At 37.0% G+C, this 20,322-nt stretch overlaps 1 protein-coding gene across 7 annotated transcripts in view; it reads left to right on the top strand.

Moving 5' to 3' along the window:
- Window positions 1-20,322, top strand: part of USH2A (usherin) — a 392,395-nt gene that overhangs the window by 216,518 nt on the left and 155,555 nt on the right. For 6 of the 7 annotated variants that reach the window (XM_074897210.1, XM_074897211.1, XM_074897215.1 and 3 more), the window contains one exon: window positions 12,142-12,321. The exons of the other annotated variant lie outside the window; for it this stretch is intronic. In XM_074897210.1, coding sequence (XP_074753311.1) covers window positions 12,142-12,321 — 180 coding nt within the window. The remainder of the gene's footprint in view (window positions 1-12,141; window positions 12,322-20,322) is intronic. 7 annotated transcript variants of the gene reach the window in all.

Genomic DNA, 20,322 nt, shown 5'->3' with positions numbered 1-20,322 from the left:
GATTATTTTTCTGACAGTCTTTCTTTTTGAAAATACTTGTTAAAACATAGGAGGGAGCTTTGTTGAGTCTCTTTCACCATTCTGATCTATACAGGTACATTTTCCAGAAGAGTATTTCTTCCCAGCAAACTGCATATGAGGATCAAATACGATTTTAGAAATTGAGGACTCTGTCCCAATTCTGCAATGTTCAGGCAACATGTTTTTCTGCAAAGACAAGTTGCTTTACATTAAGTCATTTAAGTTCCCGTGCCTCCTTGGAAGAAACTTTAAAGAGGAATTTGTTTTGCAGTTGGTTAGTCTGACACATGAAATACTGATAATACCAGATCACAAGCAGCTTTTCTCTCTTTAAGAGGAGTTAAAGTTCTTGTTATTATCTGATACATTTCCAATTCTCAGAGGACTTGAGGGGGAAAGAAAGGTGACAGGCTTATGTCCCTCAAGTAGTTCCTCATTCAGCCCTATTTACCCTTAGGGTGGTTTAGATTAAGTACAGGGTCATTTTTAATTGCATCTGGATATCTGAAATTAAGTTCTAGTACAGAAAGGATCAGGTATTACCTCTTTTCCTGATGAGAGAGTTGGAGGAAATTCTTATCTTCCTACCTGTGTCAGATGACTGCATTAACCCAAAATGAATCCAAATCTGTAGTTCCCTGGATGTTGTGATGCATTTGAATGCAAGTTTGACATAAAGAGAATCCTTAATTAGCTATTTGTCCTCAGGGAGTTTCACAACACGAAGTTGCAGGGTTATACTCAGGAGTCTTTGTTGCTCATGAATGTAGAAATCAATGTACATTATTTTCAGTTTTGGTTGTTTGGGTTTTTTGGGTTTGTGTGTTTTGTTTTGGGTTGTTTGTTTGTTTGTTTTTTTAATTTCTGTCACTTCTGTTGTTGTCATATCATTCAAGGTTCTTACTTTTCAGCAGTATAGTTCATCCGTATTTTTGTAAACAGAAAATTATTCATCTGCTAACTGCTTATTTGGAGATACTGTACCAGAAAGTTTCCTTGCTCATTCTCTTGGCAAATGAGAATTCTGACAGCAGAATACAGCATTTTCTGGTTAAAAAAAAAAAACCAAACAAACAAACAAAAAAAAACAAACCACCAACCAACCACACAAAAAAAACCCCACAACCAACCCCCCCCAAAATGCTACATCTACAAGTAAGTTGACTTTTGCCTATAACATTAGAATTTTATTCATCTAATCTTTTTGTTTAATATTTACTATACATATAAATAAATAGAAGGAAACAGACTATCTATTAATTTGCCTTGTATTAGAAGGTTCTTCTTATAATCTTGATTAGGCACAGTGCTTCCAGTACACTCTCCAATCAGAATTCAAATAGGGAATGTTAAGAATCAAGCTAGTGCACAAAACCAGTATCTGCTGGGGGAAGACATGCCACCTGCAGATGTCAGCAGAACTGGGGAGAGGAATGCTGAAGCCCCTTAAAGTTTCTAGCCTGTCTTGTGTTGAAGTCTTGAGAATGAAGAATGAAAATTCTGTGGGATGTTATCTTCAAAGATGCAGAAGAAAGTGTTTTACACTTAGATCTGACAATTTTAAACCAACACAACAATTGTTGAGAATCAAATGTGTTTCAGAAATGACTAAAACATTTCCAAGAGTTTGCAATTTTCATAGTAAATTTCTTTTAGAGGTGGTTGTTTGCATAATTACTTCAAAATATAAATATCTAAGTATAGATTTGCATTATAGTTGCTGCAACTGAATATGCCATACCTGACAATAGATGCAAGTTTGGATGTGCTTTAATATTTGCAAGAAAAATTCTTTTACAAAAATGGCAGTATATTCATTCCATATATGTAATCAAAGCATATAATTTACTTTCAAGACAAGCTATCTCTTCAAAAACATACAAATTTATTTTCCTATTGTTGGGTAGTTATTAAGCCTTTCCTCTAATGTTGCTGAACATTCAACAAGCTGGTACCAAAGAAGTCTGAGTATTTTTTCTATAGTAGGTAAATATCAGGACTGTGTTCTTCCTGCATTTAATCACTTGCCAAAGATGTTTATATCATGTGTTCCTGTGCCAGGGACAGACTATTATCTATTAAGGACAGGAAAAGCCATTTCAACTTTACTCCAGTAATTTAGGATTGCACAGTAACCCTATATATTCTGCAGCCTGATTTCCCTAGTAATAATCCATAGTAATCCTTGATTTTTTTTTTTTTTTTTTTTTAAATATGATAGGCACACTGTCATCCCCTTCCTCCCTCATTTCATCTGTATATCTCCCTAGTTTTAGCTACAGAGCTCACTAATAAAAATCACTAGTCCTAAAGAAGTGGGGGGGGAATGGACGATCCATTTTCAAATAGTCATGTTTAATCTGTTCACTATAGCAGGATTTAGGGGTGTTTTGGCACTGAGTAATGTGCCATTTAAAGTTTCATTTGAATGGCTAGAAAACAGTTTTGCATGCGCTTTAGGATGATTATTGGGCAATGCTTAGTCAGGCTTCAACAGAGTTTGAACAGCTTCACAATACACCATCTACTAGCATGACTTCCTTCAGCACTGGATATACTTTTCTATTCCTTGGTACAGATGTCTTGGAGGAAAGCAAAATGAAAGCAAAAATGAAAGCAGTCTCTGACTTCTACACTGGACTGTTTCTTTAGTGAAGAATCTAGCATCAGACAGCAGATAATGTTTTAGCTGATCTTCTGCATCTCTCTATTCACATAGTTATGTTTTTGTCACATGTACACTAATCTGTTTCTCTATTGTACTGCATAATTTATTGGTTTTCATCTTATAAAGCAGATATGTAAGGCTGAACCCCATTTCTGTGAGGAACATATTATCAGTTCTTAACAGGTTGAAATTCCTACTGACTACCAATAGTAGAACAGTCTCTGAGACGATCCCTGCTGCCTTGGAATAGTCTAGGGAATAAGAGCAACCTTCTGGAGATGGCACTGGTAAACAGTATCGAGTAAAAATAAATTTTCCAATAAGTTCTTCTATGAAAACAGTCAGTTAATTAATATCTTCCAGACTTTTTAACCCAGATGAAGGCTGAGGAGCCTACGTTGACAGTGCTTAGGTATCTATGGTAAACCCTAAATGCAAAAAAAAAAAAAAAAATTATGACATTGGACACAAAATGATTGATGTCAACAGTGTGAATGTATGACCCAAGCAGAGTATATATAATATGACTAGAGCTTCTGCAGATGAAGAAATTGCATTTGGATACTCATATGTGTTGGTTTCAAACAAATATGCTTCTCTTTAGAGACTAACATAAAAAACATCTGGTTTCTGGGATTTGACAAGCTTTGAAGTTTTTATTTGAACTGTATTTGGGGGGGAATCAAATTAGGTTTTGTCTATGTAACTTCCTACTGTTATACCAGGAAGAACAAGATACTGTGATAGGTCATCCTTTTATAGGGATGATCATGTGTAGTTATTGTGGCTGTTCATGTTACTCTGGATGGTTTTGCCCTAAATAGGCTAGAGGGAACTACTCTCTAAGTACAACAACCACTCACCTGAGTGATTCTGTGGTTCTTTCAGTTTACAAGTGCATCATTTATGATGCCTCATGTAGGGTGATTGGAAAAGCCAAAGGAATGTCTTCTGTCAAATAAAAATCCTAGATAAGTTTAGAGCTTCATTCCTTCCAAAGTATTACAACTAAGTGTAATGGCATTTGACAGTATTGACATTTTTTATTACTTCTTTCGGCTAACTCAGCATTCTAAAAAAATAAATAGTGTTCTCCCTTTGTGATTGAAAGGGTTAAATAGTACCAATTCATTACCACTCACAAAAGGATTTATTTTGTTCTCATAAATCAGTTTTATTCCACATTTTTATTATTCCCTTGGGTCAGCTGCTCCAATTGAAATCAATACAAGTGCAAGTGACACAATCAATCTAGATATTTGATTATGGATTTGAGACTCCCAGTTCTGCTCTGTGTGTTTAGCTAGTCTCCTTCTGATAGTGTCCCTGGAGAATGGAAAATTCTTATTGGCATCCATGAATTATGGGCATAGATTCAGAAACCAGATACTGTGATAATCTCCATTTATGTATTGCTGCAGCTAGAGAAAGAATGTTCTAACCAGGGAAAAACAAACTTGAAGATTTTAAAGCTAACTTTCTGAAATTTTTTTAGTGTGTAAAATCTTTGGTGAAATAAAGTCATAATTTGTCTATAAAACCCCTAAACCAAAAGGGATGAAATCAATAATAATACACTCTATCATCAGCTTAACACCACAAGTACAGAAAATGTTTTTGCTATTTGATGCCTTCTGGTCATTTATAGACAATGTGATGTTATGCCACTTGGGGTACTAAACTGTGCTGGAACACTTTCTCCTGTTCGTGTTGGGATAAGACCAGCTGGACCCTGGAAGCCTGTGTGAGATCCACATGAGTTGGTTCTACTCACGTAAGGCTTTCCAGAGTTGGGTGACCTCACCCTATGTTATGATTTCTTTAGGTCATGGACTGAGTTCTTACAGCATGTCCCTACAACAGTTAGTACAGTGTGCGGGAGGGGTCCTTGGTGCTGTTGCAGCAAAGTGAGTTACAGTACAGATGAATATACTTACAGTGGAAATTTAATATGCTATACTGACTACACTGTTTTAACTGGAAGGTCTAAATGAGACAGACTTAATTGCAAGACTCATTGGACATTTCTATGTTTATTAAAGAGTAATGAAAAAACCTAAATCAGTGATTCAAATTAAAATAGTTTATTCTTGACAATTACATCTAATATTACAGAGTTTTTAAGTTGAAAGCTTCATGGCACTGAACTGGAAGATCAAAAGGGTAGATGAGACCACACACCAAATATTCTACTCTGCCTGACATCATGACAGAGCCTAATCTCAGCTGCAGTCATTTAACTATCCATGGGGTCTGTGCTAACTTTCTTGTATGAGCTCCCCCATCAAGCTGTAGGCTTTATTCATATTTCAGTCCACAGAATTAATAAGCATATAAATGCACATTCCTTTGTGTTTGTAACACTAATGATCACTTATTTCTACTGACAGGAACATGCTTTCATTTAATGATTACCCCTGCTTTGCCTTAGGGTTCTTTAAGTATTCTGCAAATTTTCATAGAATTATAGAACAGGTGAGGTCAGAGATCACTTATAGAGATCATCTAGTCCAACCCCCTTCTCCAGGCAGGGTCAGTTAGAGCACATTGCCCAGGACAGTGTCCTGTTGGGTTTTGAGTACCACCAAGGATGGAGACTCCACAACCTCTCTGGGCAACTTATTCCAGTGTTTGACCAACCTCAAAGTAAAAAAGTTTGTTTCTTAAGTTTAAACAGAATTTCTTGTATTTTCTGTATGTACCCATTGCCTCTTGTTCTGTTGATATATACTGCTGAGAAGTGTCTCGCTTTACACCCCCACATCAAATATTCATACACATTGATAAGATACACACACACACACACACGGCCTTCTCTTCTTGAAGCTACACAACCTCAGTTCTCTCAAACTCTCTTTGTGTGACAGATACTTCAAGCCCTTAATCATCTTTGCATGGCCTCCACTCCAGTAAGTCCATATCTATCTTGTACTGGGGAGCCCAGAACAGGACGAGCACTCCTGCTGTGTCTCACCAGGGCTGAACAGACAGGAGGGATCCCTTCCCTTGACCTGCTCGCAATACTCTTCTAATGCAGCCCACGAGGCTGTTGGCCTTCTTTGTTGCAAGGACTCATTGTTGGCTCTCAAATTCAACTTGTTGTCCACCAGAACTTCCATGTCTTTTTCAAAGCAGAAAAGCAGCTTTCCAGCGTCAGCCCCCAGCCTGTACTAGGGGGCAGCTCAGAGTGACGGACAGCATGTTCAGCATTCTGTACATCTCAAGACAGTCTGAGATAGCTTACCAAATTTAAGTCCGTGAAAAGTCACAGAAGGTGCCTTTGCCTGTTTTAAAGCGAGGGAAACTGAGCTAGCAAAGAAACAACTGGAGTAGTACAGGCAGAAACTACATCTGAGTCTCTGAGCATTCAGATTCCTGTAGTATATGACCATAAGGACTTTCATCTTGTTCTTTAAGTATTTTCTATTTTTCAGTCTTAAAACTAAAGGCTTATTTAATTATCAGGGAAAAAGGGAAAAGCTAAGGTTTTTCAATGCAGATAATATGAACTGTTAATTATTTACAGTAAAATTAATATTTTGGATTCATAGATTTTCCAGTTTGCCACAGTGCAAAATTAACCATTTTGCCTCATCCAACAACTCCACCTAGCCCATGAGAATGAAAGTGTCTTCTGATAAGAGCTTTGGACTCAGTTTGATGGACTGAGACAATGATATGTTCATAGAAACAATATATATCTGTCAACTCGGGAGCAGAGGAATACATAGGGGTTTAGGAGATTGAGGCACAAAATTGGCAGTGTACTTATATGAAATCAAAACCAAAACCTCCAAAACAAACAAAAAACCTCACCACAAAACAGACACGCACCCCTCAGCACTTTGTTGAAAAGAGGGATATAGTGTCAAAGCACAGAAACCACTTCATAAGATCAGTATAATAATTGGGATGACAATTGGAGAGCAGTTCATTATTACAGCTCTTAGGAAAAGAGAGTCACCAATAATGATGAGGAAAGACTTTTAGCTGTTTTGTGTTGGGATAACTGAACTAATGGAAAGTCATGGGTTTTATTCAGAATACTGCACTAGAAACAGGGGGAAAAGGAGAGAGGGAGAGAAGAAAAAGCTGGGAGGAAACGAGTAGCTTGTGTGGAAGTTAATGAGGCTGAAGAATAGGCAAAACTAATGGACAAAAGAATGAGCTTACAGATAAGGAAGTGTGCAAATTCAGATAATTTCCCCAAGAAAGTTGTGGTGCAAAAGAGACAGAAACCAGCACAGGAACAGAAACTGGTGGACAATGAGGACAGGATATGGGGAAAAGGGGTGAAAAAGTGAGTTCTTGTTTCATTTTTATTTTGCTATTCTGACATCAGCTTTTTCTGTGGCCCAAGATAAGATGCTTAACCTCTGTATGCTCACACACATATAAAGCAGGCATAAAAATAACTGTAATGTTTGTGCTAGTTAACTAAGTAATCTTTGTATAATTCTTTAGATCCTCATATGAACTGTTCCTTGACATGGATTTTTGCTACCTTTATTCTTTGAGTAGTCTTCTACAGTGGTAATAGTTCAGCTTTTATCTGAATATTGTGGAGCATCACTCTCTCTAATGTAAAAGAGGTTATCAGGACCTGTATGTACATAATGGAAACAGTATAGATTGGTAATAATATTTCAGAGCATGATACAAAACCTTACAATCACTCAAAGAATAGATTTTGCCATGTAGTAGCACACAATATCTAGTGTACTTTTGTGATTGAAGACTCAGATTATCTTGAAATAATGATATTGAAAGAAAATAATACTCATTAAACATTTATGATGATAAGACTTAAGTGTTTCAGGCTCAAGTACCTTTTAGGTGGAAATCTCCCTACATTTCACAAACTATGGTTCTTTAATATTATTTAAGTTCAGACAAATCTGGGGGTAAGAAGAGCAGTCAGCCAGTTTCTAGGACATCACAAATAGGAAGAGATAGAAATTTGTTTTATAAAGGCAGTTCTGTTTGTATTCTTATCGGACTTCAACAAGTCTGAAAAGTATAAAGATTTTTGAACATTCTGTATAATGATGGCCAGCTCTTGATGATTGGAGAAAGAATAGAATGCGAGCATGCAGTAGTATTTTTCACTAGCGTGGCCTCCTTTCTTCCTGAAGTCACCAGCATAGTTGTGTCAGTGCATTTGTGATGCTGACACATTAGATTGGTTATGTTTAAACTTACTACTTTAATAATCACAAGTGCAGTGGTAGTAGTAGAAGTATTTAGGTATTGCCTACACATATGGAACATGATTTTTTTCTGTTTAATACATAAAAAGGAAACATCTCAATTTATTACCTTTTTCCTTAAAAATATTAGTTTTGATCCAGATGGCAAGAGTACCTTTAAATGTGGTAAAATCTAGAAAAAAAATAATTTTAAGACATGAGATGAATGCGTTTAGTTTGTATTATTTCTTTTTTCCATTGCAGTCTTTGTCATGAGAATGGTTTCATGTTGTACCATTTCCTGCACTCCTTACAACCTTTGTCACATGAATAAGATATCAGAACACTAATGACTAATATACAGTATTCTGTGTCTGCTGATACTGTACTGTACTACCGTGACCTTTGCAATATTATGTATTCTGATTGGCTGTCCATTTCACCTCTTTCCCTCAAGTTAATAAGGCTGTAAAAAGGAGAGAAGTTGAAATGGCCAGCCAGTCAAATTACAGAATATTGAAAAGGTCAGAGCAGTACAGCACACAGAAAAAAATTATGGAATATATGAGGCATTAAAATTCTTGTGACAATGATTATAACAAGAATGGAAAAGGATACCCATTTATGTTATTTCAATCTAGTGAACCCCATAGGATGACGGACCCAGGACAGCAGTAATTTACGCACCACCGACCCACAGGAGCTTTATTCACCTATTTACAGGGGTGTTCAGTAACATGAATGCACGTCTGCTTGGGAGCCCCCTTCAAAGTGTCCACCCAAAACCATAGTGAACCTTCAAACACAAATACTCGCCAGCAGGAGTGCTGTGTGAAGCTTAGCACTTCTAAACAATGATTTTGAATGGAATATGTATTTGTGTATCTTTTTAATGAAAACACGTTTTATTAATTTACTTTGTTTCAAGTATATGTAGTTTTTAAGTATGTATATGTATATTCTTTAGGCCTAATTTTTTTTCATTTGGATAATGTTTTCCTGAAAAGCTGAGATACTTCAATCTGGTATAAACTAGGAATAAACAGAACAGCACAGCTTTTTCTCAAGTACAAAACTTAGCCCAAAATTCCCTCAGAAATATTGGGGGAAATACGGAGAGCCTTATGAGCAGGAAGGCTAGTAAAAGAACAAAACCATCAGAATGCAAAAATATGAAAAGATTAAGGAGCATGGGAAAGCCTTTTGTGTCTGCAAAAGTCTTTTTTGAGAGGCTATAGGAGACTGTGGGTGTGAGCACCCTTCTGTCTGAATTCATCTTTTGATAAGGCTACCTGCATGTCTAAGTATTGAAGGACATGGTGAGCTGCTGCTAGGGGTGTTTTCTGTCTCCTTAGGTTGTTCATGTTAGCCATGTCTTGAGGGGATCTTTCTTGTTGGAGCACTGGTGACTGTTCACAGCAGAAGTTACGAGGCAGAAATGTGCAGTAACAAGGAGGTATTCTGGTAGAAACTACTTGTCTGAAGTAAAACAATGTCTCTTAGGACTTCACCAGTTTCTGAGGCAGCTGCTGTTTACATCTGCGGCAGACTTAGTGGTAGGCTCCAGTAGGACCTGTGAGTGGAATGGAGAGAAAAACACACATGAAAAATGAAAAAAGAGAGGCCTCATCCATTTATACTCACAAATAGGGTCCACACTGAAGCAGTCTAGGCAGGAATGGCACAGAGCGATATGACAGGGTTATCGCTGTATCGCTTTCTGTCAGGCTGAACCTATGCGTCTGCATTTTCCAGCCCACTGAAAGCAAAGTTTAAGCAGTGAGAAGCGGCAAAGCTGCATATTGCAAGTCATCCCCAGCAACACCTGCATTTTAAAAATGTTCTTCTAATATTTTACTTGCCAGTATCAGTAAGTTGCTTGGCTAGCAATCAGGGTAAAATGCCTTTTATCTGTGTACAATTCAGCTTAGGCAACTTGCAAGTGCACCTCAGCTTTTTATTAGAAGTAATGAAAAATGTCGAATTGCTATGTTGTCTGACTCATTGTAAATTTGCAAGTTCATTTTTGAGCTGAATAAAATGGTTATGTAATTACATACTTCTCCTAATTATTGAGTAATTATATACTTCTTATAATTGCCGAGTAATCACTCTGCTATAACTAGAATTTAATGTTACAACTAATTGTATAATTACTGTATATTAATGTTGTTATCCAGGCAACTTGGAATAGAGTGTTATCCTTTTAATTCCTTTTCTGTTACTCAAAACTGTATTTTTAAAAATATAGTATAGTTAGCCATTGGAAGAAAGATTAATAGTGGAATAAAAATCTCAGCAGAAGAAGTACATGCTTTCATTCTGGGCTCAGGTGGATGAGAATAAAAATATTAAGATGTTAAAACTGTACTGTAGGTAGAAAAAGTTTAATTTTCTCATGAACTGGGCACATAAATTGCTGTTAGGGACCCTACTTTTATGCTTGAGGTTTGAATCTATCCTATGTGCCTTGATCTGTCAACACTGGATTTTTAAACTTTCCTACACATTTTAAGTGAAACCTTTAAAAAATGCATCTCTCTTCACAGCCAGCCAAGTCCTTTAAGTGTTTTATGTCACTAGGACCTTAAGCATGGATATGTCATTTGGCCATTTCTAATGGCTTTATTGTCATTAATAAAACAATAGGTGTATATAAGAGTTTCATGTTGTTGGGTGGGCATCGCAAATAGTCGCAGAGTGCCTGGTGGTGCACAGAAAAGCTGTGATAGATAATGGGAGAAATGCGCTTTGTTGGATTGTATCTACTCCCATATCACAGACAGGGACAGTTTCACAAAGATACAGAAGGAAGGTTTGATATACAATTTAAGAGCTGAGATCAAGTAATGCAGATACATTTTTCTACTGCTGGCTGAGTAGCCTGGGTACATAAGAGTAGTCTCAGACAAAAAACTTTGCTTCAGCAGAATTGCTATGTCTGTATGTGGAAGGTGTAAAATGTGCTTGTTCTTGCATGACAAGAAGCTTTGCCTCTATTGCTGGGGATCCCAGAATTAGAGCAAAGTCCAGATCACTCATTCATAGTAAAATGTCTTGAGAGCGTGACTGAAATGTACTGCATATGCACCTTAGTGCACATCATAGAAATATGGAATATTTGAAAAAAAGGTTTCAGGTTTAATAAAATTCCAGTTTTAACCGTTCATTTGAAACTTGCATAAAAATGAGTAAACCCGATGAGTTTCACTTAAAAAATTAATTAAAAGAGAGTTTCTAAGATTTTTTTCACTTCTATTTTGTAGAGGACTCAGATGTGTATATTCAGTCTTCTGCATGTAACAATGCCTTAGTTTAAGATATTTTTAATAGTTACATTCTCTTTAATCCCATTCTTGTACCTGTGGTCTCAGACTTGCATGATTCTGCTGTTGTTTGCAATGCAGAATTTCAATCGACTTCAATGTGAGAGCTCTCCATGGAATGATGGATAGTAGTAATAATATTAATCATTTATATAGCACTTTATATGTTCAAAATATTGGATAATCTTTAAATGAGCTCAGCACTGCTCTCAGATATGTGAGTGAAATCTTCACTGAGTCCAAAAAAATTGTTATTCGACAAACAATTTTTATATTTTCCAGTCTTACTGATCAGGTATTTTGAAAAAGTTTATTTTGTTATTTTCATAGGGTAGAATATTGTCTTATCTTAAGTCTGAGGTCTTAAAAGGGTTGTAAAGGACGTGTAGGTTGCTGTGGTGTCCTCTGATGATTTCAACTGATAAACCGAATGCTTCAAATCCTTATATTATCTTTGAGAGGACTGCAGGCCATGATGGAAAGTATGTGTTTCTTGCTGCATTTGACTAATTCCTATGTATGCAATGAAATTAGCTTATAAACTGTTAAGGTAAGTGTTTTTCTAGTGAATTCAAGAATACCAGTTTTTCACAGGCACAAGTATTAATGTTTTGAATTTGCGGTTATCACACAGCTGTTATAGAACATGAGTAATTTCTGAAAACTGGCTTCTCTTTGCAGCTTTGCAACTGCATCATCAGTTCATTTACATTTGAAGTTTTACAAGTACCACAAACTGTTAGCAAAAGGAGGGGAAAATGGCGAATAATATTTTTTCTTCCAAATAGGCCATTTTTTGTTGTTATTGATATCAATATCAACATTTCATTTGAGTAGAAATAAGAATTGATTCATAAAGACAGTGAATTGTAGCAGATGCAAGGTCTAATGTTTGTTCTCTCCCCCCCCCCCCCTTTTTTTTTTTTTTTTATAACAGCTAATGCTAATTATTCTATTGTAAATGGTACTCGGATGTTATGCAGCAGCAACGAATCCAATGTATGGGTACCTATTAAAGGTCTGATTCCATTTTCTAACTACACGGTACAAGTGAATGCTTCCAACAGCCAGGGCAGCTTGATAAGTGATGCTATAACAATAGTCATGCCTCCAGGAGGTAAGTATGAAAAAATGCTTTTTGTGTGCATGTAACAATTACACAAATACTCTGTTGAACAAAACATTATTTATTATTACAACTGAGGACTGGAAGTTCAGAAGAATATGTTTGCATTAGTAAATCTTACTAACAAAATTGTTCTTTTCAGCCTCTAATTTGTCACATTGCTCAATTTAAGAACTAGAGAATGAAAACAGGTAGTTGTATAGCTAACATATTATGTAGGTGAGAAGTGCAATATAAACTTTTTTTTCTGTGAATGGTCTTGTATTCTATCAGGTACAGCTAATCTAATCTAAGAATATAAAGTCCCCTGCATTTTGTAATCTGTTTTAGAATGAAAGTTAAGTGTTGACAAAGAGCACTTACTGGATATACTTAGATAATTTGTTTAATAATAGTAATATAAACCATTGGTAATATATTGAGCCATAATTCACAAATTGGTTTAGCTGTAAGGAAGTCAGTTGCCATGTGCTGATTTACAGTGAATGATGTTCTAAGCCACATTGGATATTATCTTCATAAAAATTTGAAATAAGAGAATGGAACAAATACTCCATAAACACTGTGCATACAATTTTTTTTTTTTTTAATGAAAGCTTAAATTTACAGCTGATGTATATGTGTTCGTTTTGCATCCTCTTTTCACAGACATCCCAGTGAATTAGCTTTTGTGGAGTAAATGCCAGTCGAAACAATTTATTTAAGGCAATTTTGAATTCTAAAGTGAGAGCCCAACAAAACTAGATCTTGAGAGAAATGTAGGTGTAGCTGATTAGCAGGAATAGAGTGACACACATATCATTTGATAGACAAAAAAGAAAAAGACAAACAAACAAAAAAATCCCATAAATCTCACAGCTCAAAAACACAGTTACACTTGGAACCGTTCACTTGCAAACAGATGGATTGGTTTTGGGACTAAGCCAACAGAAAGACTTCTGAAAAGTGAATAAATAAAATGCAGAGTTTGTATGACAGATTACCAAGCAAGAAGGAAAAGGTAAATTCCCAGCACGTTTTATACTTTTCCAGTCTGGTTTCCAAATTATACCTAATATTAACAAGTATATGTTGTCATATAATATAAAATCACATCTGAGTTTTACTGCTCACTTAAGACTGAGCAGTAAGACACTGACATTTCTAATCCCAGTGTCACACTTCAGTTCTGCATGTAGAAATAACAAAATTTGGTGGTGAAAATTTTGCCAAATAAGAAGGTAAAGGATCTTTAAAGATAGGCAAGGATGTGCACAAGTTTATGACAGCCATTAAGATACACTTTCTTTCATCATTAGATTGTTGTTGATTACAATTAGAAAACTTATAGCTTTGAAATTATCTTTTTTATGACCTTGTGGTAGTTTAAAAGCAATACCTCATTGATTAAATAGGTTTTAGTTCATGCTTCCTTTTAGTTAATGATCTGAAAACATATTATCCTGATTTACACATAAAATCATGCTGAAAAGCATGTGGCATTCACTAGGATATGTGTGTTTAAGTAGAATTAAATTAGCAGTGAGAGTTATTAAAGAAATCTTCCATACTATTGTCCAGCGGACTGTGATCTGTAGTGAAATGAATAATAAATGAAGCAGTGCATACGAGAGAAGTACTCTCACACACACTGTATTCTCACAATGTGTGAACACACATACAGAGACACACGTATACATCTAGGACAATGTATGTTTACGACAATGTTTATTATAGAGACTCTTTGAATGCCATACAATTCCATTGCCTGCTAAATTATGAGTATGATGGTAATTTTACACTGGGCGGTATTCATGCACTGACAAACACTTTTTAAATCAGTAAATGAAATCTATATGCTACTAAAATCAGAACAAATTTTATTTTTTACTTCAGTGACCAAGATTTCACTTTGACAGAAGTTTTGTTTGATCAAAGAGTGAAAGAGGTCTCACTGTATACAAAATCACAGGCTTTTAATGAGTGTTAAAATGTACCATTCTCTTCCCAAGCATAACCAAAAACCTGTTTCAAAAATTTGCATTGTAGGGAGTACATCATGGAGCTTGATGGAAGATTGTGTAAGAGGGAGAGTGATAGAGGACAAAGGAATGTTCCACTTTGATATTACTGCAGATCACTGTTTTTCAATTATGATACAAATTTTCTTCCAATGTGCATTTCTTCTGTTTGATTTTTTATTTAAAAAGTAATGCACATAATATAAAGCACACCAAATCTGTAGCATTCCCTGATTGAATATATCTTAATTTCTCATCAAGCTGATTTGCCATGCTTAAAGTCAACGCTTAAAGAAAAATCTTAGAAATAAGGAATATATTTTATCTGAGCTCTTGACTAAAATTGCAGTGCAGGTTCAAGAGTTCTTGGAAAGATTAAAAAAATAAAAACTGAATCCAAATGTTAATCCATAAATATGAAACTTTCTTTTGACCCTTACCCTGTAGTGGTCTGGAGTTACTAATGGGGTTAGGATTTCAACTCTTAATGGGACTTGGTGCATTAGTGTTTTGTATGCATGGAATTCAGCATTCGGTTTAATAAGTGGTTGACATTGGTGATGTCCCTTAATTTGCTTAAATCTAATTGGCTCTTTTATCAGTCAAACCTGTATGGATTGGCAATTGATCAGAAAGGGTCAGCCATGACTCTGCATGTACTTAAATGCTGGAACCACCAGTTAAAGTCACTGTTGCATAATAAGAAGCTGAAACCATGAGAACAAATGATCTTCAGAGTCGGAAGGCAAAAGAAAGCAGAGAAGTTTTTCAGGATGTTCAAGTTCAGAACAAAGGCATTATGGAGTATATAAATTTTAAATACACTGCTTTTTGCCTCAAGACGTAAAGCTTTTTTTCCAGATGAACTGAAATCTTGTCTGAAACTGTCTTTGTTACATCAAAGAACTGCATAGAAAGCTAAAAGAGATGGAAGAAGCATAAAAGGGCATAGTTTAAAATGATTAGTGACAAATTTCATACTGCAGAGGTAGAAGTAAATTTTTTTGAGTTTTATATTTTTTCCAAAAAGAATAAATTTGATCTATTTATCTTGTCCTAAACTGCTTTGGTAGAAGCTGTAAAAAATAATATACTAGCCAGTGCTTCACATTAACTTGAAGATGCCAGCCAGTAAAAGATCTGGAGAACAAATTGTTTTAGAATTAATTTAATTAGGTAAATGTATTGAAATGGTACAGCAGATGTAAAACTGCAAAAATCTGGGAGAAAATATTTTGTACAGTGTCCTTAGATATGTTTCTTCTTAATGAGTGCTATTTCTGATGGAGTGGCACATAGAGGATCCCATTAATTTAGGACTGCTTTGTAATAAGAGATGGTAAGCTAACAGAATAGAAAGTTGCAGTCACTGCTTAATAGCTTATACCCTAGTTAAATACATTTGTTCCCTTCCTTTGACCAGAAAAGCCCTAGTATGGCAGGGAATGAGACGTCCTATATGTAGAAAGGAAGAAGATAGATTAGTCTGAAAAAATAGGTGCAAAGAGAGATAGCAGAGAGAGACGGGCTGGTGATCAGATGCGAAGCAGGAAGGTGGAGGCTCAATCATCACCTCCAAAGCACAGAAAAGAACTGGATCCCCAAGTAATGACAAGAGGTATGAAGCTGCTTGTGGATGGTAATTCTGTGTCCCATTGCAGAGTTGTCTCTGTGTGGTTACTTGTGTGGGGGATTGCAAACCATTAACTAGTGCTGACTTATCTATAGAAAAGAGCCTCCAAGAATTGATACGTTCCCTATGTAAAACATAAAAGGGAAGGCACTCTGGAAAAAAATATTTGCCTAAGCAATGAAGTGCCTCTTCAATCTCTGCCCTAATTTAGGAAGTCTGTTGTTCATTTCTATGCTCTGTCTGTGATTTGCACAACATAGGAATGTGAAAGATGTCAGATTTTGTCTTGGACTCTTAAGTACCTGCCCTTTGCTGGTCCCTTGTTTGCATATGGAATACTGCATGCCTCTGCCTGCAACCTTGGGCTAGTTCGCAGCAGCAAAAAGTGAGCCTACATATTTGGAGCTGTTGATATTTTTTTCAACATCTACAGAGGATGGCGTACTGCAACCAGAGGATTTCAGCCACTTTTAGTATAAGTAGCAACACCTCTGAGACTGGCTATTGAACCACATCATAGAATCATTGATCTAATTATGCAAACAAATACGAATCACATTGTACAACTTACATTCACATCTGAAAGCATTTGCTTATGTGAGTTCATCACTGAAGCCAACAGGCCTTCTTAGATGAATGAATATTCAGTAAACAAAGCACACTGATGCTGTTAGGCCAGAATTATTTAGGAAGAAAAATCAAACCTGAATAAGCTAGAGTTTTCCCTGTGAGACAAGTTTGGTTTTTGCATGATGCTCAGTATCGCATTAAGAGTCGCACCATAAAACTTCTTTTGAGAGAATTTACCCTACTTCAGATTTCAGGTATTTCTGAGACATTAGTTGTTTTTTGAATTTCTCACCTTTTTTCTATTATTTCTTTCTTTTTTCTTTTCCTGTAGACTTACACTAAAATCCAACAAGATTCTTTTTGTTCTATATCTTCTGATTCTTTTTCATTTTTTTCTCTTGCAGTCTTTTATGTCACTTGTAAAAGTAGAGTAGTAAAAACAGAATTTAAAAATGGGAAAAAAAAAAAAAGTCGATTAGAAAAAAAGCTTTGGTGTAATTATTTTATTAATTGTGAAAAAAATATATTAAAAAATCCAGATTCTCAGAAATTTGCATGATATCTCTGTAACTTCAGAATAATATAATGTCTGAATTTTTTTGAAGAACAGGAAATATTTTAAACAAAATTGTTGTAAACAAGCCAACGGGTGGGATGGGGAGTGTTAATAGAAAGTTCTTAACGAAAAATTGTGACCATATCTTTTCTAGAGGTAGTTTAAGGAGAGAGCAGATTAGAGTAGGGAGGGGGAAAGAGCTTTCCTACATCTCTCATCAATGACCTAGCTAATTAAAGAGTGTCAGTGGCAAGCTGTGAAAATTGTCCGTTCCAGTTCCTTTTGTCCAGAAAGATGATTTCATGAGGATATAAGGGTGGGATTGCAGAAGTGCTTGTATGGAAAACTGGGAGTTGTTCTAATGAAACAATAATTCTTCTCTAACCTCTGCAGTATTGAACTGATTGTCATTTTCATTAGTTCTTCTTTTATTCCCCTCTTCCGGGCTGTTCAGCACATCTTTCAGTGATCTTATGTAGTGTGTCTATTCTTGGTTTTGGGTGGGTGTTTTGAGTGGCAAGAGAAGTAAATCTCATTCCTGAAAGGTTGTATCTTCAGACTCCGGCAATGGGAGGCACAGAGGTGCCACTTAACTGTTCATTTTCCTAAATTGCAGCCAGGTGGGGCTCATCCTGACTCCACATATCATAAAGGACCACCTCAAGGTTGCTTTAAATTGAACCTTAGTTTAAGTCCCTATTCATAAAACTGGAGAGTGCCAGAAGGCAATTACACTCCAACTGTGTCTTTTTTTTCTTCTGATTGCCTCCTTTCCTTTGCCCCTGTACCCTGTCCTTTTGGGGATAGGCAGATCTCCCATAGTCACAGCTATGTTGTTTCCATGCTTCAGACATAGGACATCTGTATTAGTCAGCCTTTAGGTTGCTTTCTGTCTTCTGGAGCTGCATGAAACAGTTAGGGCAAGAAGGTCAGAAGTCCAGTTTTAGTTGCCTAGAAGGACATGGATGTTTTTGCTTGCTTGGGGAGTGCTGGATGAGAAAGGGATAACTGTGCAACAGCTTGAAATAACCAACTGATATCTGTAAGCAGGCAATTAACCTCATTGTAGAGGTCTCACTACAGGTCTTTCCAAAACTTTAGCCTTAGCAGGAAGTCTAGGCAGTACTTAAATCTCTTGGAATAAATCTACAGTTAAGAAATTTCACACTGGAAAACTACAGCTTGATTGTACTTCTGAAAAACAGAATATATTAGAACTGGGGAAAATGGGCTGTTGTGGAATTTAGCAGCAGATCATTATTTAAAATTATTACCTACCACCACATAAACCTACTTTGGACCAGTTTCAATTTTACATTAAAAAAAGATACAAATTAGATGAAGTATACAAATTTTATATAATCTTAAACCTATTCATGGTTGTTTGGGGGTTTTCTATCATTTTGTGTAAATCCAAATTAGACTGTTCAGTACTGTAATTAAAGTCCACATTCTTTACGTGATAAATTAGATTCTTCTGTTGAAGGAATTCTACAATAAAATTGCATTAAAATTCCTAGTGAAAACATGCAGAAGACATTTGAAAAATCACATCATGAATTTTGTCTTTTGAACTGTTTTCCAGATATATGCATGTATTAGGAACTGGATCAATTTTTATGTTACTTTGCTACTATGATTTGCTATGCTTTTCTAAAAGCTCACTTTATTATATTTATTTTTGACAACTCCTGTCCCTATATTTTCCAGAATAAAATGGCATTTTCATTAACTGTCAGGAAGGGCAAATGTCTGTGGGTTTTTTTAGGTTTGGTTTGTTTGGTGGTTTTTTTGTCATTTCAGTCTGTATTTTCTGTACTTGAATCATCTAGATTATGGAAGTTAGCCATCTGATCATAAAGGACTTGAGTAAAGTGGCAAAGATTTTTTGAGCTACTTTGCACAGTTGAGGAAGCTTTGAAATTCCTCTGTTTGCAATGAATTCTGTAAGCCTTCAGCAAAGTTTCACAGTATCACAGAATCAACTAAGTTGGAAAGGACCTTGAAGATCATCCAGTACAGCCATTACCCTAACACTGACAGTTTCCAACTGCACCATATCCCTCAGCGCTATGTCAACCCAACTCTTCAACCCGTCCAGGGATGGGGACTCCACCCCTGCCCTGGGCAGCCCGTTCCAATGCCCAGCAACCCCTTCTGGAAAGAAATAATTCCTAAGAGCCATTCTAAACTTTCCCTGGTGCAACTTGAGGACATTACATCTTGTCCTATCGCTTGTTACTTGGTTAAAGAGACTCATCCCCAGCTCTCTGCAGCCTCCTTTCAGGTAGCTGTAGAGGGTGATGAGGTCTCCCCTCAGCCTCCTCTTCTCCAGACTAAACACCCCCAGTTCCCTCAGCCGCTCCCCGTACGACCTGTGCTCCAGACCCTGCACCAGCTTCGTTGCCCTTCTCTGGACACGCTCGAGTCATTCAATGTCCTTTTTGTAGTGAGGGGCCCAAAACTGAACACAGGAATCGAGGTGTGGCCTCACCAGTGCCGAGTACAGGGGTCAGATCCCTTCCCTGTCCCTGCTGGCCACGCTATTGCTGACACAAGCCAGGATGCCATTGGCCTTCTTGGCCACCTGGGCACACTGCTGGCTCCTGTTCAGCCGGCTGTCAATCAACCCCCCCAGGTCCCTCTCTGACTGGCAGCTCTCCAGCCACTCCTCCCTAAGCCTGTAGCGCTGCTGGGGGTTGTTGTGGCCCAGGGGCAGCCCCTGGCATTTGGCCTTATGGAAACTCCTCCAGTTGGCCTCAGCCCATGGCTCCAGCCTGTCCAGGTCTCTCTGCAGAGCCTCCCTACCCTCGAGCAGATCAACGCTCCCACCCAACTTGGTGTCATCTGCAAACTGACTGAGGGTGCACTCGATCCCCTCGTCTAGATCATCAATAAAGATGTTAAACAGGAGTGGCCCCAAAACCGAGCCCTGGGGGACACCACTCATGACCGGCCGCCAGCTGGATTTAACTGCGTTCACCACAACTCTCTGGGCCCGGCCATCCAGACAGTTTTTTACCCAGCAAAGCGTGTGCCCATCCAAGCCTCGAGCAGCCAGTTTCACCAGGAGAATGCTGTGGGAAACGGTGTCAAAGGCCTTAATAAAGTCAAGGTAAACAACATGCACAGCCTTTCCCTCATCCAATAAGCAGGTCTCCCTGTCATAGAAGGAGATCAGGGTTGTCAGTCAGGACCTGCCTTTCATAACCCCATGCTGACTGGGCCTGAGC

Source organism: Athene noctua, chromosome 1, assembly GCF_965140245.1.
Source record: "Athene noctua chromosome 1, bAthNoc1.hap1.1, whole genome shotgun sequence".
Lineage (NCBI taxonomy): Eukaryota > Metazoa > Chordata > Aves > Strigiformes > Strigidae > Athene > Athene noctua.
This window is presented reverse-complemented; position numbering and strand designations above follow the sequence as displayed.